Here is a 27,996-nt window from a genome sequence, read left to right on the forward strand (position 1 = left end):
CGCGCGCTGTTGCTACGTTCCTGCGCTCTGCGGCGAAGTGTGTCAAAGATGGCAGCCTCCAGTGGGAGAGTGTTGAAGTCCTTTGTGCAGGGATGTTGCGGTTGCTCCTCCGTGATACTGCCGTCAATAACGAGAAATGTTATTCTTCAAAAACCGGCAGTTACGGTGAGTTAGTTTGTGCTTTCATGTTGTTGAATTGTAATGTTTTTAGTGAACGATCAGGTCTATCATTTCCAGGTCGTTGACTGCACCTCATTGTTAAGTTGTTTCAAGTGTACGTGTGTAATCGATGTAAATAAAATTCTATTTGTAGTCGTAGTATGTATGTATGTATGTTATCACACAAAATATAGCGGTCCGGTGTAAAAATGTAGTACTTTGATGTTACTGGTTGGTGTGACGTACTGCAGTGCCAAGAATCGTTTTGTTCACCTTCATCGAACCAGACACTACAGTTAATTATGCGGATAATGATATGCAATGTCTGTTAAAATTAGTATGTGGGAGTAAACAATCAAACCGATGCCGTTTGCCAAGTAGTGTGTTATATCATGTGTGGCAGTGTGCAAATGCAACATCAACACACATATTTCAACTTCACACATATGTATAGAAGCCCATGAGGGTCAAAAGGTTGTTATTTAGTAGATGTTTAACTATATTTAGAAAGTAAATCGAATTTACTTTTTAAATTACTATACCAGGTAATGAAATTAGTCCGTGTGGTAAACCAATCAATGAAAAAATGCCCTACAGTTGTCAGTATTATTAACGTGGTGCAACTTGTTAATGTTCCACTATTCTATGCCCCTGCGTTGTGCTAGTATTGCATAATGTTCATAGCATTCCTCCGTCAGTTATTGTTTAATGTTACACTTCACAAAACGTACATAATATTACAAACCCTTCCTTGCAAACAATATATTTGACAGATGCGTTTAGGAGTTTACTGTAAAACCAAATGTACAGTAATCTGATACTACTAATAATAAAAACATATGGGGGGGGGATGCAGGTTTAAATAATTTATACTTTTTTTAATGTGATAAAAAGCCTAGGCTACATATAGTACACAGAAAGTACAATGACCACATACATAATTTATTATGTAGGCCTAGATAATAATTTTGGTCAGTTAAAATTTTCTACTAATGCCAAGGCAGGCCAACAGCAGCAGCTGATTCAGTATAGGCAACATTGTACAGTAGTCTCTGCACATAGGAACATCTCCTAAGAGAACACTTTGCCTAAGACAACACCCTTGTGGTGAAACACATTTTTCCCTTTGTAAATGCTCCAGTTAAAGGAACAGGAACTTATCTTAAAAGAACACCTTCTTGGCACCGATAGAGATTCGTTCACAACTGATACAGTACTGTGCAAATGGCACGTGCCACAAGTCCATTGGTTAATAGAAGATAGGGTATCTTACAGGATCGGATATAGGTTCTACTGTATAGCCTGATCAAACCAATGAAGACCCACAAAGGGGTGCACCAATAAAGATTTTCTTGTCAGATACCGATAGCCGATGGTTATCTACCCGTGTCGGCCGATACCGATAGGATACCAATAATAAATAGACAGTGCAGGTAAACTACTAGAACAAGACACAGGGCCTATATTTAAACTGTTTTATAATTATAAATGTTAAACAATTAACAGATATCGTTTACTTGTTGTATTTATGACAAAAACGAACAGGTATTGTTGACTTGCTGCATTTACTTCAGAAAATGAATACAAAGAATAACGTAGTATTATATTGTGTGCTTGACAACAATTTATACATTTGTTTTGCAGCAGTCACACAAAAATAACATTTTGCATTTGTACTAGTAAAAACACTTCTGTAGAAAAAATATACAATGTGACATTAACTTTTATAGCCACTTGCTGTTAAACATTGCATATTATAACTTCGAATTTGTTACTAAACAAGATGTTACAGTAATCAGTTCTGGTTTCAAAATGCCACCTAATACACCCACAAGCAATGCAGATTAAGCAAGATAAACATAAATGACAAAAGGTCATTCCCACTTAACGTTTAGAGAGCCCACAACTCCTTGGAAGTTAAGGAGATTGTTGTCGTTGCTGCTGTAGTCTTGGTTTTTTAAAAAAGTGCTTTTCAGCGAAACTGTTTACGTTCAAGGATTTGATCACGTGAGCTACCACACGGGGGATGGCCTGAGGTGATGCCAAGCTGTCAAAGAGAGAGAGATGGAACAGAGACCTGGCAGAGGCAGTGTTGTAACTAATCGCGCATCAATGCTGCATTTGAACAATAATTTGCCTGGTTAATAGAAACTATAAAGAAACTTTAAAATGTATATATTTAAAACTATTAATAAAATATATATGGTACTTATTTATTTAATTGTTAAAAGCTATTATTGTATTGTCATGCTGCCTCGAGAATTAATCAACAGAATGAATTTAGCAAAGGTTTAGCGCTCAGTTGACATGTTTATTTCCTTCAGTTTAAAGGCAACTTCAAAATCCTGTTCTGTCTCGCAGTGTTCCGGAGTTATGGGGCCAGGTGGCAACCCGAATGACAATACTATAATCGCCACACCTGAAATAATTGTATAGAGGTTGAATCCTTTTGGGTGTCATCCACAGCTGCAACATAATCCTTGATGTATTCAACAAAATACATGTATTGCTCCAATGTGTAATTCGGAACATGTTTACATGTAGTTGTCATGAAATGTGGATTCCATTAATGTACAGAGCAACTTCAGTGTTTAAATACTGCTGGATTAACTGGTTTGCTGGAGTTAATGGCACCTTGTTATCTACCTCACAGTTGCCAATGCAGCATATTAAAATCATACACATGATTGCATTTAATTTCTTGCAAGGTCTTTACAGTATATATTTTGTATAACTGTAAAGAAAACCTTTTATGTATACAGTGTAATTCAGGGGTTCATATATAATTGCATTTGGTGTGTGTGTGGATTATAACACCTTCAACACAAGAATTTAGCAAATGAGATCTGGTGCAATCGGGAACAAATATAATCCATCGGAGTGGGTAATTTTGTACAATTTGTAATGAATTAATCTGAATATTGTTTGAATTATTGAATTCAAAATGAATTATTAGTACATTCAATGCTTTAATTACAACATTTAAAAATGTATGTATTTCAGCAATAGTATGCATTTTGATTTACTGAGGATTATTAACATAAAAAACATAAAAAATAAATATTGTAAGGACAATACTGATAATAGTTCTTCTTTACAGATACAAGGCAACATAAATGAAATACTGAATAATTCTGCCCCACTCACTTTACCAGTCGGCAAGGGAATTATCAGTTTAACCCTGGGGTCTGTGTTAAATTTGGGTTAGCCACTGTGCATTTTTACATTGCAGTTGGTATTCAGATAGTACAGAGTTTGGGATTAACTGGAGGTACTCATCAGATAGTACAGAGTTTGGGATTAACTGGAGGTACTCATCAGATAGTACAGAGTTTGGGATTAACTGGAGGTACTCATCAGATAGTACAGAGTTTGGGATTAACTGGAGGTACTCATCAGATAGTATAGAGTTTGGGATTAACTGGAGGTACTCATCAGATAGTACAGAGTTTGGGATTAACTGGAGGTACTCATCAGATAGTACAGAGTTTGGGATTAACTGGAGGTACTCATCAGATAGTACAGAGTTTGGGATTAACTGGAGGTACTCATCAGATAGTACAGAGTTTGGGATTAATTGGAGGTACTCATCAGATAGTACAGTACTTGCTAGTACACTGTTCAGTCCCCAGGTGAGTACTCCATTTCAAAAGTACATTGCAATTGACCCACGATGTTTACATAAAAAAATAACATAAGTTTCAATATAGCCTTTCCTAAAGTCAATGTATGCAAATGAGGCAAAAGTGTGGAATAACAGTCGCTTTATCGATTTAAGTGATGACACTGGGCAGTCGTAAACATGAAAGAAGGTTTTGATAAAACCATCCTTTAATAAGGAATTTTGTGACAGATATACTTTGAATAGAGGCCATAGTATTCTATCCTTATTTTTAATGCTAACTTACTGTATCGTTTCTTTGATTCGTATTCATAAGATTCTTTGTAAGGTCTGGTTTAGTATGCTGCAGTCAGTACTAAATGTGATCTAGTTTAACTTATGATCCCTGTAACCTAATCAACTTTTGGTACACTGCAATTGGGATTACCAATGGTACTTGCATTAGTCCAATGCAATATAAGTACAGTAGTCTGTCGGACCAGAGGAAGGACGGATATGTAAAAAGTCGGATAAATGAATCCTGTTTTAAATACCATTATACACAGCTGTAACAAATTACTATATTCGCACAATTATCGTGTAGTATTTCCTTTTAGAAGATGAGCTTCTATAGTGACCTGATCTTCAGCGTGTGACTCCTGCTGGTGAAACATTGTATTTCTGTAGTAATCCGTGACAAACCAGTTTCTAGTCAGATAACGCCCTGTAGTGTGCAGAAGATGCAGGACAGGTTAACTAAACTGCACATCACATTGACCTCAATTTTATCTTAAAACATAAGGCAACATGTTTATACAGTAGCTGGCTGTAGAATGTGTGATAATGTATTCACGCAAGCTGATTCGTTACCCTTCCTGAAATTAGGGTGCGCTGATTCCGTTGGTGTCTCGCAAACCATAAACGTAGACGTTGTGCTTTTAAGCTGAGTACTGCGCTCAACTTCAAGGTCAAGAATTAGAAAACGTTCTGTACCCTGCTGGAAATTGCTGTGTGGCAACTTAAATACACGCAGTTGCAATTCTGTTACAATACAGGATGACCAAGAATAACCAGCTTTATACTTTAATGTGAAAATAAATGTCATGGAAGATGAAGGTCAAGTTTCCATGTAACTGAAGTTGCCTATAGATCGAAACTCACCTCTTTCCTATTTTATTTTTTTATAGGTGTTAGCAAGGCTAGTATGCACCAGCTCAACGCTTCAACGAAAGAACATAGCAGCAGCAGGTCCAGAGAAGTACACACAGGAATTCATCAAGAAGCAGATCGAAGAGTTTAACATTGGAAAGAGACACCTGGCTAACATGATGGGTGAAGACCCAGAAACGTTTACTCAAGAGGGTATTGATGTAAGTATTTCTGTGCTCCAGTAAACCTATTGAATCCCGTCTCTCTACATACTGGCATCCTGTATAATCCAGCATGATTTTTGGGTTCTCCAGCAATGAGTCATTAGATTTTTCTTTTCTTCGTATATAAACAAGTATGTTATGAAAATAATTTAAAAAACAGTCGGTTGAGGAAGTCATACATGTCCAGCAGGTGCCATACTAAATTGTGCAGGTGCTGAGCAGCAAACAAAATGACTAAATGTTCACAAAATTGCGCTTATCAAAGAATCTGTAAGTTTACCAAAACCAACACAAAAAGAGCAAAAATTCAAAATCACGAGATAATTACAAGAGTCCTACTTACAGCCACACAAACACAGAGCAACAGCAAGCAGGTAGAAAAGAGTGAACGCTTTGCTATTGGTATCGTTTAGACAGGCTCATGCTAACAAATCCCCAGTTTATGGAGCAAAACACTTGCATTTGAAAACTAGCTGAATTTTTACTTATTTTAAGACTTTCAATGGATGGTTGGAGAGTTGACGGTCATGTTATGCTGTTAAATTCAGCAAATTTTATGATGAATCAATGTAAACGGCATGAACAGTGTGCTGGTTATGACGTTAGTGACATTAAGTGTGATGAAACTGGCCTTTGGTTCAGATCATCGTATAGAACACTAAACTGACAAATGTAAGGGAGGCAAAGGAGAGGCTTACTGTGCAACTGAAGAGGAACTAAAGCCTCTTGATAAAAAGCTGCAAAGCCCTTGATCCAGCAACACAACCAGTAGTTTGGACAAGCAAAAAGATGATTACTGTACCATTCTGTGACTGACTTAAGGAGCTGAACAAAGCGATGCACATTATGAAACATGCATTCTTACTTCTGCTTGGTAACTCAAGCTCCCATAGCACTGAGGCAACATGCACATGCTGTTTCTGCCTCCAAACTGTGTTTTTGTAAACCACTGGATCAGGGCATTATTCAAAATGTGAAACTGCTTTACTGTAAGCATATAATATGCAACTTGGTAGCAAAGATTAACAGTCCGAACTGTCAAAATCCATCACAGATCTGGATACCATTTTCAGGATTGAACAAGAAATGTCCCTTTGCCAGAGCTGTATTGGGGAATATCATTGAGATGATCAAAATCTGAATCTTCCAAGCGTAATAAATAAGAATGGGACTCGCCTGCCGCAGCTTATTGAGGATGTCGGAGTTCAGATCGCAACTGCAGAGTACATAAACTGATAACAGTAGTTTTCCAACAGAGGGACCCATGGGAATAGCTGGGAACAGCAGCTTTTGGCACAACACCTGAATCCACCCAATGCAGCAACACATGTTGAAGACCAGATGATGAAGAAACCACCCATATCATTCAGCAAGGCACTTAATGTGCTGTAGGCTTGCTCATGTTAATGGAATAACTAAACATGAAAATAATAGCCAGTACATAGACAATATTCCGTGACTTTTTGAGAAATAAAAATGCACATCATGTTTTAATAACAGTACTGTCTTTTTTTTTTTTTTTTTCTAATGAAAGTTTTAGGTCAAATATATATGAATACTAAAATAAAAAATTAAACGTCAATCTCTTCAACTATAAGTCTTGTTCAACTACTAATTCAAAGTAGAATATTAAAGGCATACTATTTAGTGCAATACATTTTAGGGCTTGGTAATAGAAGTGGCTGAATGCAGTGTATGGAATGAAGTGCTGTTTAAAATTTACAACGGGAGCCATTTTCACATTTTTATATTACTGTGCAGAAAATAACCCATACTTGCATAGAGAATAAAGGATAATTTATATTAAATACAGTACTGTACTCATAACAGGTACAGCTTTTGTTGAGGCATTATTGTGTTTATGCCATTTCCATTTAAAAAAGTAATGTGTGTGTATCTGTAGAGTATTGTTGCATCTCACTGACTGGGTCTCTAACGTAAGCCTCTTTAGACAGCAATGGTAAAACATTAGATGTATTTGTATAAGGTAAAATATTACAAATATTAACATAATAATTCAGAGGTAATTTCACCTTTTGGTTTGTTTGTTTATGTAGCAGATATGTCTCACTTAAAGTAGCTTTATTTTTTTAGGATTCATTTTATTTAATTTTCCCCTGCGGGAAAGAAATGTGGTGTCAAATTTGGGTATTGATTTACGACAGTCCTCCTGTTTTAATTTGGGAAGCTTACAACCCCTTTTCATTATGTAATAAAAATGATTTAAATAATATAGATGTTATTTGTCATAGGTTTTTGAAGAAAAAGTAATAAGCTTGCTGTTTGTATAAGGATTAGGTTACCATTCATTATTTTGTATAGGCAAGGAGAGCTAACAAATCTGTACGTGCTGACCAATATTCATGTGCGATGAGACAGAAACCCCACATCTGTTAAACCACTTAAACAGTATACAGTATGTAGGAAAAACAAACCCCACAGGAGATATTCGAATGGGTCTGAAACTAGAGGCATGCTGGCATTTGAGCAACGGTAGTCATTTTGTATTTCAATGTTGGAAAGTTTTTCACAAAGTACCAAGCAAAAAGAAAATTAATACACATTACAGAAAATGGCACAAGGCATCAAATGGATATTTAATTGTTATTAGCATCTTTGCAAGGAAAATAGCTTAATTTAACTGTTGTGTCAACAATTAAGGGGAGTAAAATTCCCTCCTAATTGATTTGCTTTGCCTATTCCATTTGATATATCATTATTCACCATATTTTATGATTTGCACTCATTTCTAATGAAGAGAGTCATTAGGACAGGCATGCCTAAGCAAAATTGACGGGTAACATTAGGTGCCAGATGCATTTTAGAGAGATGTGCAGAGCTGTGGAGACGAGTTTAAATAAATTAGCACCTGTACATTAGCTGCACTTGCTGGTAATTTATAAGCGAGTCAGTCGAGATGACATTTGTGTAAACCACTGATCAAGTAAACAGCTGCATTCCACTGCCCAGCTGGGAAAGCTAATTATTAAAGACAACAACACGACCCTCTGCTTTTCCCCAGTTGAAACCATAGTCACTTTTCATTCTGCAACACAGACTAAAAGGAACAGTAGACGGCCTGCCTCAAGTTCAGTACAAAGTAGATTGTTTAGTGCTTTGAGCTTGAGCACAGCACCCTTACTTAACAATTTAGTTTAGTGTTAAAGTTAGACCAAGTCTGGGCCCCTGCATACTGTGCAAAGGGTGAAGGGTGAGGGTTAATACGACTGCAACACTGGACACTTTCTCTAACAGAATACCAAGAACATAACTCAATTTTCTTTGAAATGGAAATGAGCTGCCCAGCTTACCTTCTATGTCAAGTCTCCAATCTTTTTTCAACAAAGAGCTACTTATAAATAACAAGGCTAAAGGCAGGCCACTCCTCAAAAAAACACCAAATTAAAAGTAAAGAAAATATATTCTTCCCTGGATTTCAGTGTTGGACGCTGCATGCTTTCTACCATAACTACGACATTAGAAAGCGTAACTCTCATGCGGTCGTCCAGATATTCATCACTCGGTGGGATCGGAATTTTGATTTGATGAAGTTAGTCCAAAAAGGCAAATTCATTCAAATCAGTACAATAGACACAACTTTTCTTGCAGCTGTGGGTAGATGTTGGGTCTTAAATGATCCAAGTGATTTTGCCTCAACAACATGACTAGGTAGCCCATTCCATACTCTCACCGCTCTGTGTGAAAAAGTGTCTCCTTCTCTCTGTTCTCTGGTCCTGGTTTCTCTACTGCGCTTAAAGTATTTGGGTTAACTATGTCAACTCCCAAGATTTTAAAGACTTCATGTTCCTCTGATTATAAACCATAAAAAGAAAGATCATACTCCAGCACATAACATTAAAAGTAGTAGTGTGTTCTATACACAGGATAACATCATTACATGTGAATTCCGTGACCGTGGTTGGTTGGATTCTTATCCGTGATTTTTATATTATTTAAGTTTGCTTGTAGGAGTTGGAGTCCCCAGAATTAGGCTGTCCTCGGTATGCTTCTCCTATGCCTCACAGGTCTTAAATGTCTCTGCAGGACTGAAAATGCACAGTAATGTTGAGTATCTCAGTAATAGAAAAAATAACATAATAAGAACATTAAATCAAATACAAGTTTGCCATGTTGTGTATGGCTTTCGAATAGGAAAATGTAGAAAAAAAGAACTATAAATTGACAGTAATTCATATTATGTAAGATTTTCTGAATTGCTGGAATTAATTCACCAGCTTTGTCTTTTATTCCTGCGGCCAGGGAGTTTGAAACCAACATCAAACCGAAGATGCACCTTACCCAAAAACGAATTTGTTCTGCCAATCCCATAGTGCACCTTACCCAAAAACGAATTTGTTCTGCCAATCCCATAGTGCACCTTACCCAAAAACGAATTTGTTCTGCCAATCCCATAGTAGACCAGCTGCTACCGTGCCCAACAATAACATAAAAAGGTGGATCACAGTGTTCTTAATTACATTGCGTTGCTAAGCAGATACAGAGCTAAATTCAGCCTTTTTAATTTCAATTATGCATTGTCCTTGTTTACTTTATCAACAAAATACTACAGTACATGAAGATGTAATGTTATTGACTATCTCATGCCTGTAGTAAATATAGCACTACTTGAATGTACTGACCTCTACATTCTCATTGCTATAGTAAATATAGCACTCCTTGAATGCATTGACCTCTACAGTCTCATAGAAAAAATAGCAAAGTAATATAAATGAAGCTAGAATATAGTAGCCTCAATGCAGACATGTTCTGATGTCTCTCCTTCTTGCAGTGTTTTGAACACCAGTGGTAACCAGTGGCCACTGCATAAAGATCAAAATGCTGCAATCACATTTTCATTTTTAACCTAAGTTGAGACCCATATAAATATGTCTGCTGCAACACTTATTCAGGCTGGAAGTACTGACAGTATTATGTGTGGTCTTTTGGGGGCTGCCATATTGCAGCTCAAGGTATGAACAGGTGCTGTGTTTCTGCTGCAGAGTTCCACGTTTTCTTTTTGTCTCCACTTAGTTTTATGATTTCTACTGTTTTGACAACTGCAAAAGGCAGGAGCCTGGTTCCGATTCAGCATCTGCTGTTACTAATTGAAAACTTAAGATAAAATCTGCTAAACATCAAGGCTGTAATGGAGTGGACAGACTAAGATAAATTGTCATGGTGGATGGCTAGCATGAAGTCATTTTTCTGTCTTTATTATCTACCATCTGCAAGTTGAACAATAACTGTTGCCTAGAAATAATGCTGTGGGAGACGCACAACATTATATAATTTTGATGGCGCCTATTCTTTAACCGCTCATGTCTGATTAACCATTTTAGATGCTGACTTTTAGTGTTATTAACTCTGCTGTCAAAATCCAACACCAACAATACCTTTTCACCTCTGACCTAATATGGATGGTATTGTTGTCATGTGACTTTTTGATCTCCAGGTCTGCCTGAGATAGTGGCATCATATTTGGTACCCAGCTGTATTCCATGATTCTCTAAGTTCAAGAAAAAATTAACCCTTTTGTGGCAGCATTTTACAAAGCGGTTGTTGCTGCAATATAAAGTTCCATTACAGATGTTGTCCAGTAAAAATAAGTAATTTCATTGCCACATCTGTTGTAACATCTGGCTATTGACAAACAGATAGACTAAGTAACATACAAGGATGATAACCTTTGAACCCAGCTGACGCTCCCAAAGAAACACTCTTGAAGCAACAGTCTGCAGTAATCGCTGAGGAATGGTCATGTATTCTTTCAGAACAGTTTATACACCTTCCAGGCTTGTCCCGTCAAATCAATGTTATCCTGGCTGACAGTGTTATAGCAGCTGTACATTTTATTTATTTTTTTAGCAAAAGATTATCATCACAGGTGAAACAAATTAACATTTCAGTTAACAATTTCTGTTTTGTTTTTCACAGAGGGCGATTGCCTACCTTTTCCCTTCTGGATTGTTTGAGAAGAGAGCTAGGCCTGTCATGAAGGTACATGAGTAATAAAAGTAATACACATGTCATTTTGTGCTGAAAGATGCCTGCTTGATCCGTAACATTGTTATGTTCTGTTACAGCACCCAGATGAGATTTTTCCTAAGCAGAGAGGTAAGATTCAATAATACAGTATGATTTAACTACTTTTTCATTTCCAGTAAAAAGAACAATAACTCTGGTAATTCAGTAACTCAGGCTTTATTAACTCGTCACACACCACAGCAATGCCATTAACCCTTAATTACCATAAAAAAACATTGTATAAGTTGATTTTGTTGGCATTTTTGGGTGGCCCTAAAAAGGGGGGAGCGACTAATACACCGGTGAGACATATGCGCCGGTGTGTCTAATATTAAACTATTGTTCCAGCGCCACAATGGGATTACTACAGACACGGTTATGGCTCACGCAAACGTAACTGTCAACAAACTGATTATTTCTTCAGGATCTACGGCATTCAGGTCATGTTGCTAGGTAGACAAAACCACTGTTCTAATTAAAAGTTGTAATTAGTTATCACAGTACCCTTAGTCATTTTGAATGTTATACGCAAGCTTTCAGACTCTTGACTGACCTCCTCTCAACCCAAACGCGTGCAAGTGGAGAAAAACAAATAGCTACACAATAGTTGTCCATCTCTATGAATTTCCTTATTCCCACCCTTCCAAACCATTGATTTTGTCAACATTGAGACTCAACCCGCCCCTGTGATCCGTAACAAACAGCTGTTGGTTAGAAAGCCGAATAAAATTATCAAGTCTTCTGTTAGTTGTAACTGCAATGCAATATTATAATGCAGGTGTCTGAGACTGGATAAAGTAGGACCCTCAGACAAAAAATGGAAGTGCTACACAACAAATTTGAAATTGCGAGTTGTTGAATTTGCCGAAAAGCATGGCAATCGCAATGCTGAAAAAAGAGTACATGGCTGGAGACAAAACACAGATAAATTAAAATATGGCAAAAGAAAATCGGTTAATACAGATGTGATGTAGGATTTATCATTTGATTTTACTTACTGGTGCACTGTGAATTAATACTTTTTAAATCCATTCAAGTACCACTTGTCAGTGGTTTACACTGTTACTACTGGAATTTACAGTAGTAGTCAGCACTCGGATATCTGTTACCCAGATACACGTCAGTCGTATTTTACGAATATAATTAAGAATAAAATAAATCCCATTTATTTATATATATATATATATATATATATATATATAATGTAACAAATTAATGCACTTATCTGTCACACGCGATTTCCGACTCCAGTCACCAGTTTTCTTATACAAAGCCCATCTTTTTAATGTTACAATTTATTTGATTATCTGTCACAGCCCGTGTTGTTGTTTTTTTCTCGGAATGTGCAAATCAGTCTGTCTTCATTGTGCAGTTACACAGCGCTTCCTCCAATTTCACATGATGAAAATGCAGCAAAAACAAAGCGAACGAGACAAGCTATTGTAATGTAAATGTTAATCATTAAAAAGTTTTAGATACTGTGATGCTTTAGTTGCTTTTGTGTATTTTCATTTACAAGTGAACTGTGACGGGCTTATCGAGCACTATATTCTGCAACTTTGGACTGTTTTTAATTCTGGAATCTGGTGTTTTTTTTTTTAATCTTTTTCTCAATTGCTTTGCCTTAATTTTGTACACAGTTCTGTGCATGGGTAACATTTTGATTTCATTTTGTTGTTGGGTCGTTAATGGGGCATTTTACATAATGCTACAATACGTACCGGATTTAAAAGTATGTACTGTATTACAGTCCTCGTGTGAGTCGTCTCTTTTGGCAAGTGACATTTTCAGAATCATATCGTTCTGAATTAAAATACTTGTAAATATATAGTACTGTACCAACAAAACCAACAGTACATTTTAAAACAGTCATTTCAGCTATGTATTTTTGACATTGTATCTTTTTTGTGTTCCCTGAAAAAACGAGTTGGAACGGGCCAACATTTTTCTTTGTATCGGTGCTGAGCATGTAGGAAAAAATAAAAAATCAAGTGTTATGTACGTGACTTTTACAGCAGTGTGACCTATACAGCGATTTTTACAGCATATAAAAAGTGGACGCTGCTTTCCCATTGTTTTCCTGAAAGGTCAGCCGATCTGTTATTCCTCAATAACAGAATGGCAAATTAAAGCATGGCTGAAAGATGAAACCTGTTGTGAAACCACTTCTTACTGATGAAACGCTTCACACTGATGCTATGACCATGCTCTCAGAAAGTTAACTCTTTCAGTGGTAATTTCAGACAAACAAAGGTAAATAAATAAATAACCATAAAAGCTGTTGTTATTATTTATTTATTTATTTTATTTATTAGCAGACGTCCTTACCCAGGGCGATATACAGTTGTATACAAAAAATACATATTAAGAATTACAGTACAAAATACAAGACTTCAGTACTAATAAGAGCAAAATGGCATTGCTGTAGTGTTTCTCTTGAATAATATATTCCTTGTTCAAATATTGCCTCAGCAGTGTTACTACCTCGTAACACACCACAGCAATACAATTATCCCTTAAATATAGTATCTTCTCAGCTGCTATAATGAACTAGATTTTTCCCTGTACCTAACAACGCACCTAGGCTTTAGTTTAGGGATCTGTTATAAGTGGTTATACAACAGTACACTTTAAAACTTTTTTTTTTCTGTAACGTATTGGTAATGTCGAAATGTATATGGATACCTAGTGTTATCAGCACATGCATGAGTTCTGCTGTTTTTATTTTATTTTATTTTAACACCTAATATTCAAGTAATAACCCCATAGGGGAAACACTAATAAATAGTGTTAAAGACCTTGTAACTAATATATATATTTCATGGGTGTTTCATATCAAGTGAGGAGTTGCTCCAAACCTTACATCGTTTGACTTCGAATAATTGTTTTTGATGGAAAGCCCTTAAAGTGTTTCACAGTGATACAATGGCTGTTATTTAGTTACACAAAATTGGCATTTTTCCTCATGTTGGACTTACACAGCTTTTCTTATTTATGCACAGAATGTCTATCCTGGAACCAGCTTAATACAGTGGGTTCCATGGAATATCTCTCTGGTACCGTGGTAGGTGTGGTAGCTGATACTGCAGTGCACTGTGGGTTACCTGTCAGTTACTGAGGAAACAGAATTGATATTATCATGATCAAGATTTAGACATTTATTATTTTCTCTGTCAGGTATTTGAGTCAGTAAATTAAGGGTCAGTAAATTTAAGGATCATTAAACAGTGGCAACAGGAATGTTTTATTTTTGCAAGGTTTGCGTAAATATATGAATATTTATTATATTAATACTATACTGTATGTTATATTGTGTTTTTCTGTAGCGTTTACAAACCGTTGAAAAAAACTTTATTTGAAGTGACGAAGTCGGGGTGAGTGTGTGTGGTGACAGATTCACCAGTTTTGTTTTCATTTAGACAGCAGTTTAGTGCAGTCTAATGTAGCTTGAAATGTTATACTCTTCTCCTTGGGCTTTTCTTACATTTACATAGAACTCCCTTAGTATTTTGTTAAGATGTGCAGTGTCCACAGTTGAGATGTATTTCAGTTTGATTCTGTTTTAGCCAGTCCTGAAAGACAGCAGTTGCCCGCTTTGTCATTTTCTTTTGTATTTCTCAGTTTTGCAATCTTCCGGTTCATTTAATTGGTCTTCATCTAAATCTGCATGTCTACTTACTAGTTTTGGTATTTTTTTGGGGTGGTTCATTATCTTCAGAGACATCCATATTTTCAGGCAGTTGGTCATTCAGTTTTATAGATGCTCTAACTTTGTAACTGTAAACAAGATGGCTGCCGGTACTGGAAATTCTGTGAGGCAGCGCAGTGCTTTCTAATATGTGACCAGACTTGAACTGTCCGTATCCATCCAATACCTGGCTTGATGAGATTCTGGGATCAATAAGCTACTAACAACCAAATGAGCAAGATGGGCCGAATGGCCTCCTCACGTTTTGTAAACGTTCTTATGTTCTTCTTATGTTCTAATACAGGCAGCTGGAACCTTGCTCGACCAATCACATTTCTTGTTTCACGTTCCATTGCTAGCTCTGGATTATAAATAATATATTTATCTCTACACACAGTCTCACACAAAAATATTGGCACCCTACGGTTATTATACCATTATTAAAAGTAACAGATTTAAGGACAAACATTTATTATTATTATTATTATTATTATCATTTATTTCTTAGCAGACGCCCTTATCCAGGGCGACTTACAATTGTTACAAGATATCACATTATTTTTACATACAATTACCCATTTATACAGTTGGGTTTTTACTGGAGCAATCGTGGTAAAGTACCTTGCTCAAGGGTACAGCAGCAGTGTCCCTCACTGGGGATTGAACCCCTGACCCTCCGGTCAAGAGTCCACAGCCCTAACCACTACTCCACACTGCTGCCAGTTTTTACCAAGACAAGTAGCAAAATACACAATTTCTAGTAATTTAACAAATAATCTTTCTCAAGAAACAAACAAACTTATTTAATTTAAAATATTTGTTCATGACAAAAGTACTGGCACCCCTGCTTTAGTATTTCGAGTGTCCTCCTTTTGCTTTTATTCTGGCTTTCAGATATTTATGATAATTCTTGAAATCAGGGCCCACTCTGTCTTGCATATTTCCTTCAGCTCAAACAGATTGGATACACAGTGCTTGGCTACAGTTTTTTTTCTGATCAGTCCAAAGCATTTGTATTGGATTGCAAAGGCCTTTTCAGAACTTATTTGACTTCACTGTATGCTTTGGGTCGCTGTCGCGTTGGAAGATAAACTGTCTGCCAATCAGCCTACGAGCAGATGGTATCGTTTTACTTTGTAGAATGTTTTGACACATGGCTGCATTCATTTGATCTTCAATCACATGAATGTCTGCAGTCCTATAACTGCTAAAATGCCCCCATACTAGGGTCGAACCACCTCATGTTTAACTATAGATACAATGTAATCGTCACTGAAGGCTTTTCCCTTTTTCTCCAAACATACTGTGGTCCATTTTTGGGGGAAAGGTTCCATTTTGTTGAAGAATGCATCAGATTCCTGTTCATATTTCTGCTGTGTTGCCTAAATGTTCTTCTTCAGCAGATGTTGGAAATAATTACTTCTTTTTCTGGCTATTAACTTTATAATGCAGCTTAGTTACTGTGTAATGTTTTTCAGTCAATTCCTATATTTAATTAGTTCTATTACATTTGTACAGACTTTTAATGTAAATGTGCCAATACTTTTGTTATGAACAAATATTAGAAATAGCTGAAGTGGATTTGTTTTCTATAAAAATTGTTTGTTAAACACCAGAAATTATGTATTTTTCTCTGTCATATTAGTGGCTAATGTTCACTAAGTGTTTGTATTTACAAGCTGCTTGTTGATTTAAAAACAGACTCTGTTTTTGGGAGAGAAAATGTCTTCACGCAAGGAGTTGTCGATATTACGTCATTACTATATTTTTGTTGATTGAGACGCACCATGAGCCAGATTGCAGCAGGGATGAAGAAACATTTTCTCTAATAATTTTACATGAACTGCACAACAATAACATGTAAGATTACTGTTAAAAATCACACAATGTGGTCCAGTGGTTAAAGAAAAGGACTTGTAACCTGGTTCAAATCCCGGCTCACTTACTGTGTGACCCCTGGCAAGTCACTTAACCTTGTGCTCCGTCTTTTTGGGTGAGACGTTGTTGTAAGTGACTCTGCAGCTGATCCGTAGTTCACACACCCTAGTCTGTAAGTCGCCTTGGATAAAGGAGTCTGCTAAATAAACACAAAATAATAACAATATGAAATAATTAAAATATCGTTTTTAAACTACCATTTAATGAATTCACCAAATTCTGTGCATTTCCCAAGAATGCAAATAATAATAATAAAACGTTATTACAAACTTTATATCAGCGGGATACATTTTACGGGAAGTGGTATAACTGAAAAGAGCATTTTAAGCAACACAAATATGTTAACTATTTTTATAAACCATATGGGACTGTGGGACTGTAGAACTGAACTGGGGATGAAATATATTTGATTATACGTGGATCTCTGGCTTGCACTTGCACAAGTAGACAAGAATTTAACCCGCTGAAGCATGAGTAGTATTAAACTTGGCCAAAACAATTGCATCTATTGATTTGACTACTTGCAAAAATTGTATAAAGTATGGAACATTTAGAGTTGCTGTCATACTCTCCCTAAGAAAATGATGTTTTTCATACCATATTGGCATTTATTGATTTTTTATATATATATATATATATATATATATATATATATATATATATATATATATATATATATATATATATATAGTTATTTTCACATCTTAAACAAAATCTCATGAAATACATTTAAATTTAAATCGCATTTGTATGGGCAAAACATTTTTCTTCTTTTTTTTATATTGATCATTTTTATAGATTATTTTTTGCTTTTGTAATTTAATTGTCAATCGTCAAATACATTTTTAAAGTACAGTATGTTTGTTAATACAGTACTTATACGATGGAGAGAGGGGGGGTATTAAACAAATCTAAAGCAGAAATCCTCTTGTTAATGAACTAGGGTATACTAAAAGCTCTCTGGCACACTGCTGGAAAAAGCAAGTATTGATTTTACACTTCAGTTTGCACCACATGACAACCGCGAGTTTACCATGATGTCGAGTAACCGCGAGTTTACCATGATGTCGAGTAACCGCGAGTTTACCATGATGTCGAGTAACCGCGAGTTTACCATGATGTCGAGTAACCGCGAGTTTACCATGATGTCGAGTAACCGCGAGTTTACCATGATGTCGAGTAACCGCGAGTTTACCATGATGTCGAGTAACCGCGAGTTTACCATGATGTCGAGTAACCGCGAGTTTACCATGATGTCGAGTAACCGCGAGTTTACCATGATGTCGAGTAACCGCGAGTTTACCATGATGTCGAGTAACCGCGAGTTTACCATGATGTCGAGTAACCGCGGGTTTACCATGATGTCGAGTAACCGCGAGTTTACCATGGTAACAGGAAGATTTTCCATGGAACCCACTGTACATATTTATTAATGCATTAATCCGCAGTAGTTACTAAGTTTCATTAATATAGAAGGTTAATCTAGAGATAAAAAATGTTACAAACCTCAAGACATGAAACCGAAACTCCCTCTGAATGCCGTCACCCCAGACCTTTCAAAAGTTTACTTTAGCCTGTCACATGCAAGTGTGCCTTTCTGTTATGGACGTCTGCAGTATACAGGTTTCGATCTATTATAGTATGCCACAGTAATCCTCAGAACAGTTGTGGGAGAAAGACAGCCCCAAGCATCTAGAAAGCAAACAACCAGTGAGAAAATGATGTACTGTATCCTTTTGCAGCTTGCCCAAAGCCTTTGCCTAAAATACAAAAAAAACTTTGCAAATAGTTTTCTTATACACCTGAAACAAAATATCTTCACACTAGCAATATTTTACAATAAGTTGTTAAAGCCTGTGTTAATATATATATTTTTTCTGCTAAGCTGTTTTCTGCTAAAAGTTAATAGCAATACCCATGCAGTAAACAGATAAGGCTGGAGAAGAGGTGCCAGAAATTGAAATGCACACATCTGTGTTGATATAGTAGATACATTTGAAGGTAAAGAAAACCAATAATTGCTGTAACGGGCTGCACGATGGATGATCCAGAGGGCTGGATTTTTAAAGGGTTTACCCAGTCTTTAGCTTTAACTTTGAAGGGAGAGAATATCATGTTAATGTTACAAAATGAAAAACAAAACCCCTTGAGAGTGCTTCAGAGAACTTGAAATATATAACTTATTGTAGTTGTTTGATTTTAGTTTTGTAAAATGAACAGGTGTTTTATCTGTTACAGTACTTGCCTACCCAACAGACAGTCAGCTTTCAGAAAAACAATATTTTATAAGAGTGTCCATAGTTTTGTCAGTGATGATGATATTTCACAACATGTGAGAATAAACAAGCAAAACGCACCAATGCTGCAATATCCGGTATACTATTTGACAGAACTAAGGCATCTTGTTTATTGTAATCTTATAGCTTGATAATATGTTAAAAACAAGGACTTGAGAAAATGTCATTGAAAGATAACTGACAACATTTTGAAAATACCCCACTATTAGAAGCCTAATGTTGCTGTTGTATTGGTTTTCCAGCTGTCCAATGGGGAGAAGATGGTCGACCCTTTCATTTCCTTTTCTATACGGGCAAACAGTCCTACTACTCGCTAATGCATGTAAGTAAATCGGCTGTAGAGAATTCTGTGATAATTGTGTGTTTGCCCCTTTGCTGAAGAATAAGCTGCATATATGACAACATTCACTTCAGTGGACTCAGGGGGAAAGAGTTCAAATCTGCTCAGTGCTGTGATTATAAGTTCTGGTGTATGCCCCCCAGTCCCTAGCATTTATTTCTTAATGTAGATTAATTTATAATCCCCCAGTGAGGGATCCTGTCAGACCTTATTTCACACACTGGTGCCAAAAAGAAATACAAAAATAAAAGTTGCATGTAAATTAAGTAAGGTGGCAGTCCCCTGTACCCTAAAATCGTATTTCAAGCTTGCTGATTTGACTTTTTAAAGCAAGTCATCCTTTGTAGAGTTCATATTTGTGTGTATTTTGCAGGGGGTGATAGGCGGGAAATAAACCCCCCCCCCCCAGAGGAACAATATCTGCCCCCCCACGTTTGTCAGGAGCATTTATTTTCCTGAAACCTCTCTTTGCTTTTTATCGACCTTGGGCAATGAGCTTGTTGGCCAGGCAGAAATGAATGAATGATAAACGCACAGCATGTCACTGCTGAGTAATGGAGCTGCAGCTCTGACTTTCCACTGAGGTTTGCTCCTGCTCAGCCTCCGGCAAACCAAGGACCCCTACTGTTCATTTAAATAGGTATGTCAAATCTACCTTGAAACGCTGCTGCTGTTTGATCTGTGGTGATATTTGCAAAAAGGTTCCTGGCAGACTTGAACCCCCTGCAGTGCTAAGAAATAATGTACAACGCTTCATGGTGCAGATGCGAATTTTCGCTGTAAGGAGGAAGGAGGGGGTTGGAGGGGACATATGCAACATTGCATTTCAGCTGTCAGAAAGGATGATGGCACCAAAGAGAGGTAGTGCTGTCAGAAAGGATTGCCAGCTGAGCCGTCCAGGGTAAATCTATTCCTTATAACTCCCCCCGCCACTTAATCAAGGGTTTTGCATGACGTCACCTTCAGAGTACATGGTACATTAGCTTCCTTTTTGCCCCACTGCTGTTGTAAAACAGAAAGTGGTAATAAAGTGCCATTTGCTTTGTAGGTTTCAAAATGTGCAGTTTTGAAAGGAAGCAGTTTTGAAAGGAAGTTTTCAGCCTTGATTATTTCACCTCTTCGGTGTCAAAGCCTGTCACTGGCTACAAAGCATGTCATCAGGGGAAAGAGCCGGTTGGTTAATAACAGAAATGGATGCTGGGCCTTTCATTTTATGCCGATAGAATCCCTGTATTGTGTATAATGTAATAATATAAAAGCTGCATCTTCCTGTTTCAAATTGGTTTCAATCAACATACTTGAGAGAGTTTTAATCAGACGTGATAGTATGTGCTGGGATAACGGGTGTTTCCATATTCCAAGACTGCGTTATATATTCACAAGGAACAGTCTCATAACTGATGACTCTCTGGGCCTTTCTGATGAACTGACTGCTGCAGGTTTTGTGATATTAACCCTTATATGCCCTAGCACCAAACTTATTTTTCTTGACCTTAACTGGATTCTATTCTACATATATGAAAGGCTTGATAAGCTAGTGAATTAATCTACTACACCACCTAGCCACCTAAATAGCTGTATTGGGCAGTGCTTTCAAAAGTGGGCATTCAGTGGACCATAAACTCAGTACTATGTAAGGAAATTATATCATCCAGGAAGAAAGGCTGGGTATGTACAGTGCCTCAAGATGCCGATTAATCTCTGGAGTAGTTTGGACAGACGCCAGATCTAAATCTTGTCAAGTATCTGTGGGACAGGAAGAGCAGATAGAGCCTACCGTCCAGAGGGCGAGGGTGGTTCTAGCCTTATCATTTACAGTGCATGATAAAGTTTCTGCATGGAAAATAAAAGCTTGTTTGATTTTTGTCAAGTGGCTGACACTTACAAGCATCAATGTATGTACAGTACGCATCAGTATTTTACATAAAAATGTATCATTTATATATAAATGTCAGGATAAAAGTGAAATGAGTTTGGTGATAATATCACAACATCAACACAATTGTCAGCCCCTGCTTGAGAGAGGCCCAGGACTGAAGGACTGATGGGTGTTCAGTTCTGAATGAGGGTCTGGATGTTTGCAAAGATTTCAAGGGGATTGCAGCCAGTGCTATTGTCCTTTGCCTTCTGTGAAAACTAAACTCGTAAGAACCAACTTTTTTTTTTTTTTTTAAAGAAAAGAAGAATTCTATGAATAGCAGGAGAATGCACATACAAGAACACACCGAAACAAGCAAAACCAAAATTGTCTTTTATATATTTACTTTGACTTTTATTACTTTTACATATTTAAAAATACCATCCACACTTTTTTGTCATGTGTTACAATGTAACCACATGGTGTGTCTGTTCAGGGGATGCTTTATGTGTTGACTTGAAACTTGAAGTCTTGAATACTGTTCAATAGCAGCGTTTGCAAGAACAAAGCATATCCATCATTGAAAGTCTTTTTTAATGAGAAGAGCCGCTGTCACATATTGAAAAAGACTGCTACATCTGGAGTTTTTTTTTTTTGTAATATAATGTTAAATAAACTGCTTTTATTTTTAATTTAATTTTTTTTTTTGTCAGTGAAAAGTAGTTTTTTTGCTTGATGTTTGCTTTTCAACAGCTGTTTAGGATTAAATGCACAATCAAGAAAGAATTAAGGCAAACATCAGCAGAATAATTGACAGGGAAATCCATTCTCTCTGGGGTTCACAATTTACAACGTGACGAGCATTCATCTGTAAGGTTGACTAAATGTAATACATGAAATGCACAGTTTGATGGGTACTGTAAGCTCATAGGCTTGATGCCAATTTAGACAAGCATGTCAGCCCACTGCAGTCTGCTCTGCATGACAGACTTTTTGTAATAAAAAAAAAGACCAGTTGGCTCACAAAATTCAATTTCTCAGACAATTAAATGCATTTAGGTATTTATAAACAGGTGTAATCTAGTTCCACTCGAAAACAATTGTCTTATATATTTATTTATTTATTTACCTACTTACTTTCTTACATGTATTTGTTTTATTTGATTATGCTAAGCAAGAGTAGGTTGCATGCCAATATTGTATTATACATAGCACAGCTGTTTTATAAGTCACCATATCCTCATTATTATTATTATTATGTAAGGTGACATAAAGGTCATATTCAGTCTTTCTAGCCTAAAGAAGGAACAGCATACAGCTGTTTCTGTTGTATTGTTTTAAAGCTACAGTGCATAAATATATCATATTTAATCTATTTTTTATACTATAAAAACCTTCTTCAGAATATACTCCGCAGAATGGGATGATGGTCTTTTAAATACGCTGTCCTGATTTGTCAAAACAGGTCACATGGGGGTGTGACTATTGTAGCATATTCCCATGGGTTAACTTTTTTCGAAAAGGGGCGAATCACTTGTAGATATCCATACGCCACTAGAATTAAAAAAAAAAACAAACAAACACGGTAGCCATATTTAAATATATGTTAATAAACATGACTAACCACATTTAATATGTCATTTTGGAAAAAAAAACAGTAGCCATAAAGATGATGAGATTTTGGAGGAGTCTAAATTGGACACCAATGCTTATTCATTCAAGTGGTGAAAAAAAAGTAATACTGCTAGGCATCGAACTTACCGAAGCACAGCTTCTGGACATAGAAAAAGAAAAGGAAAAAAATACACAGAAGTCCACTGCCTGGGCATTGGGTGTGCTTTTTATACCACTGTCCGAGTATTTCAAAATGCAAACGTCTTTGTCACTGGAAACAGTACCGCAAATCTGCCATGGATACCTCCTGTCACTACTCCCAGATCACAAAGGACCATTTAAAAAAAAAAAAATAAAATCTTCCCCAACACTGTCAGCTTACACTGCCGCTGGTCTTGTGAGAAATGTTTGTTTGATGTGCAACTAAATATGGCCAGACGTGGCAGAGAAGGTCTGTGCTCGAAATCTCTTGCTGCAGCTCCACCTACTGTTCAGAATGAACATCAAAAAACAGGGCCTGTAAATCTTCAAAGCTGCAATTTCAATGGCAGTGTTCAATTTAACACCTATACATAGTGCTTCTTGTTTTTAATCAGTTCAATGTTTATAGTAATAATAGTGATGATAATAATAATAATACATTTTGTTAGTTAGTTGACCCATTTTATAAGCGCAATAAGGCACTTCAGGGTGTGGGATATACTCTAATATCCACACGCCCCGGGCAGTTAAAGCCACTCGGCTTCACCTCGTGCCATATAACGCACCCGGGGATATTAGAGTGTGGATATTAGCGTATATCCCACACCCTGTCGTGCCTTATTGCTTACTTATATTTAATGCTTCTTACCTTACAGGACACGTTTGGAAAGTTCCTGGACATTCAGAAATATCAAGACCGTATGCGAGCAGAGGGTCTTTTTTCACAAGAAACTAAACAAGTGTAGGTAGTGTGTGTGTGTGTCTCTGTCTCTATCTCTATCTATCTCTCTGTCGTGTATTAATATATAATACAGTGCATTGCTAAATAAAATGTACACAACATGTTCATACTGAAATGCCACTTGCATTCATCATAGGAACTCGGCACAATTCTTTTAAAGTAATATTTATAGGTGTGTAAGTTTCTCCTCATTGTGTGCAGGTTGTCTCTAATGCTGTGCTCTGCTTTTTTGAATGTAATTTGAACATTGAGATGAGAATACATCAACCTGCTCTGGCAAAGTAAACACATTCAGTGTTTTCATCAACCTGAACAACAGGGTGCAAGAAAACAATCATGCTGTACCCCCTGGTAGTACATATAAGTACAGTAATAGTTTAAATTGATGTGTTGTGTTTGAATTAAAAAAAATACAGAAACCTGACTGGCAGCAGGTGGATGATTAAGGAAGAGCTAGAAGAGATACTGGTGCAGCCAATTTCAGATCATGATGTAAGTATCCCTCTGTGTCTATAGTACTGTACTGTGTGTATACGCTGACATCTTAATTCCATCTTTATAACACAAGCACTGTGTGGTTAGAACAATAACTGATTTATATGAAATGATCAGCAATTTGTAGTGTAGGTTGTTTTTTGTTTGATAATTCGTTACACTAGTACAGTTTTTGCCATTCAACTTAAAACAACGGTAACAGATGTAATTGGTTAAGGTATAGCAAATAGTTAAGTGGAGTGATGTAACTCACAGTTCCTGAGATCTGTGTGCAAAGCATCTGTAGTCATGTGCCGGGCACAGGCAGGTAGAGACCTCTGTGAATGAGTTGAGAAGGTGCAATGTGTGCTTGATGCAGCAGAGGGTGCTAATAAACCCAATTTACTTTTGTTTTGTTTTGTTTTTCTTTGTACTGCTGTGATAGTCATTAAACTTAACATTTAAAATACGAGTCATGTTATTCTACGGCTACCTGTACTACTGCATTTCTTAATGCTTGATTTGTAATCTGTCCTACAGTTGTTCAGGACAGTTACTTTTATAACTTGTTCAAAGTAAACCTCTTTATAAGGCTCTAATGTGCAGCTCTTTCTGCCTAGTGTCTGCGCTTCATCCAGCTGCTAGAGCGAATCCTGGCTCTTCCGTACTGCAGTATGGAAGAGGAGTATATTCAGAGGTTCCGTCGGGCACTGGAAGTACAGTCAAAGAAACAGAAGATTGAGCCACTGCAGTATGATGAAAATGAAGTGGCCTTCAGCACTGGAGAAGGTTCTTATTAAATCCTTATATTTGCAAATGGGGGAATTGTGTTTGTGGTCAGGGTGTGTTCATATAGTTCAGCAGAAATATAAAGTATTGAAGATACAAGTGGCAAAGGGAGCATTATAAAAGAAAAACAACACACTGATCACTATACAAAACATTTCCTTTGTCAGTTCAGCCAGTGCTGGAAAACCTTGAGGTGTTTTGGAGTGATGTACCTGATCTGGATAATATGGCAGAAATGAACCTCGATTTAACTCACTTCACGAATCTGAAGGAAAGAGATTCCTGTTTGGCAGCAAGCTGTGTTGCGTGCGCACCCTAATCTGGACTTTAACATGCTGAGGTTTTTTGATAGCCAGAAGTGAAAAGGGGACCAAAGAGTGACTGTGTTGATTTTCTGTTTTTTTCTTTTTTTTTTTTTTTAAATCCTACACAGACTGAACTGTTTTTCCTCATAATAGTATAGTATATACGACTGTATGTTCAGCATGAGTTACGTTGTGTTTATTACCAGGATGTTGTTCAATCTCCGATGGCCTCTGTAAGGTTGTGTTCTATTCTCACAATATTGTGTTTGTTTCATAGGTAGAAGAAAGACTGCCACAGCAACAACAATAGTCAGAGACAATGGATCCGGAAACATAACTGTAAATGGTGTGGACTATTTGCACTACTTTCCTGTACTGCAAGATCGGTGAGTGTGTCCCGAATTAATCGTTGATTTATTTGAAGAGCAAGTTTGGGTTATAAGCAACGTACTTTCAGGATAACTGCATGTGAAATGACATTGGTTGTGTAGAATATCTGTTTGTCTTCATTGGAAGAAATGTGACCTAGATGTTGCACAACTGCCATACATGGTATCAATAGTATTATTACATTTCAGGTAATTCCATTTCAACATTTTCACTTAAATACGACGAACACAATTCATGTTTTAATAATTTGATAAAGTGCTTTTGAATTTCTGTTTTATTGTGTTCATTTGCGCATTTGTCCATTTTAAGAATCACTTTATTATGATGTTTTTGGTGGGTGAATTTTCTAATTTGTGTTTCTTAGAGAGCAGCTAATGTTCCCGTTCCAGTTTCTGGACAGACTGGGTAAGCATGACATGGAATGTAAAGTAACTGGAGGCGGCAGGTCAGCACAGGCCGGTGCGATCCGATTGGCCACTGCTAGAGCTCTGCTCAGCTTCGTCACAGAGAATGAAGTGGAGTCCATGAGGCAGGGTAAGGATGACCCAAGTTTCTCCTTCGGTTTAGTTGCATACATAGTTATCTACGGTACCTACCTAAGTAAGAGCCAGCCATGTAGTGATCTCCCACTTTGCTAACACTTTTACTACAGTCATCCCGGCCAGACACTGTTGTGCTCTTGATGCTACTGGTGCTTACTTATATAAAGACACTTTGACTGGTCCATGGCAGTCAGCTAGAACTGAAAACCAGCTCCTGAACTCAGTCAAAGCATTAAAAAAAGAAGCTACTTCCTCTGTAATTTAATACAGAATCCACTGGCTGAGTTTGTAGAATGTCCACTAATGACTGGACTGTATGCAGAGTACCAACTGGCATACCAGATGTAATGTAAAAGTGCCACTAGATAGCACTGTTACAAAGTAAATCTGACCAGCACAATCTCACATGGGCTTGAATATAACCTAATAGATTTAATCTAAAATTTATGTTTTTTTATAGTTTTACTCTTTTAATATTACACAGAATCCACTGCCTTAAGTTTGTAGAAATTTGGATCGAACCCGACACAGCTTTTCCTCTGAATCTCCTACCCTTGTATTCTAATAATTCCAATAAGTCATACATTGGATTGTAAGGGCTGAAAGATTCTCCATTTGACCCTCAGTTTATTAGTTACCCAGAGTACATGAATAATAAATACACAACAACTGTGATTATAGCACCATAGACAGTAACAGGGAATACTGCACAGTAACAGTAACGCACTAGTTAGTAAAATCAGACCGGAAGTTCTGTTTGTTCCTAAAAGAAAAAACAGGTATAACATTGTGCTGCATTGTTGTATTCAACCACTTCCCATCATGCATCTTTTTGTACCATCAGCATATAATTCTAGTCAAACTAATAATTCTAGTTCTGTAAAGCAAAAACAACAGTACAGAAACAATGCCTCCCACTTCAACGTTTGTTCATAAACGAATGAGGTAAAACTATATGATATGATATTTGAGTTTTGAAGATTGTGAACTGTTTTCTCACTGTGACCCCTGCCAGCTGGTTTGCTGACCCCTGACCCCCGTGTGAAGGAGCGGCAGAAGCCTGGACAGGAAGGAGCCCGGAGGAAGTTCACTTGGAATAAACGATAAAGAGGAGCGCCAGCATCAAAGCGCATACGATTTACATCCATAACATGCGTTCCTGTAAACAATTCTGTACTGATAATAAAAGTATTATTATTTTTTAAAATGTAATAAGATTTAGCTTAACATTTATTTGCATACCGCCATGTTTGCTTTTACTCGAACATTAACACCCTGTGTGTTAACAAAGGTTTTACTTTTGCCGTGTTGTAGGAATCACAACAGTATCACAATAATATATTTTTCAAAAGAAATCCTGATTTCAGGTCAGCTCTTTTTTGTAGTGTTTTATACATTGGGATGCCTCTTAGGTCCTTTCCTGGGGAGGTAAAGGGGAAAAAACCAAAGATGAAGTCCTGATAACAAAAAAAACATTCTGCTGATTAAAGAGGAAAGTAATCAAAATACAGTACCATGGGGGGAAGATGTAAATATAAAATTGTAGCAAGTGGTAAAGGGTGAAAGGATTGAAAAGGATGATTGAAGAGAAATGCTAGGGTTTGTAGGAAGGTAACTGAAATTGTTATGTATTTAAGTGTCACGTTTGCTAAATCGGTTAT

General features: G+C 36.8%; 1 protein-coding gene across 1 annotated transcript; it reads left to right on the forward strand.

Moving 5' to 3' along the window:
- Window positions 1-27,550, forward strand: LOC117406167 (small ribosomal subunit protein uS9m-like). Its single transcript, XM_034010065.3, has 11 exons — window positions 1-165; window positions 4,948-5,130; window positions 11,068-11,130; window positions 11,217-11,247; window positions 19,323-19,402; window positions 23,750-23,835; window positions 24,252-24,327; window positions 24,930-25,098; window positions 25,681-25,789; window positions 26,158-26,327; window positions 27,351-27,550. The coding sequence occupies exons 1-11, from the start codon at window positions 49-51 to the stop codon at window positions 27,440-27,442; spliced, it is 1,176 nt and encodes a 391-aa protein (XP_033865956.2). The 5' UTR covers window positions 1-48; the 3' UTR covers window positions 27,443-27,550.
- Window positions 27,551-27,996: the final 446 nt, after the last annotated feature.

The sequence above is a fragment of the Acipenser ruthenus genome, chromosome 9, assembly GCF_902713425.1.
Source record: "Acipenser ruthenus chromosome 9, fAciRut3.2 maternal haplotype, whole genome shotgun sequence".
NCBI lineage: Eukaryota > Metazoa > Chordata > Actinopteri > Acipenseriformes > Acipenseridae > Acipenser > Acipenser ruthenus.

Excerpts from the sequence above, each read along its gene's own strand:
- LOC117406167 (XM_034010065.3), top strand. The coding sequence starts at position 49 with ATGGCAGCCTCCAGTGGGAGAGTGTTGAAGTCCTTTGTGCAGGGATGT. Across the intron at positions 166-4,947 it reads TTCAAAAACCGGCAGTTACG|GTGTTAGCAAGGCTAGTATG; the intron begins GTGAGTTAGTTT and ends ATTTTTTTATAG. Across the intron at positions 25,099-25,680 it reads GGCCTTCAGCACTGGAGAAG|GTAGAAGAAAGACTGCCACA; the intron begins GTTCTTATTAAA and ends TTTGTTTCATAG.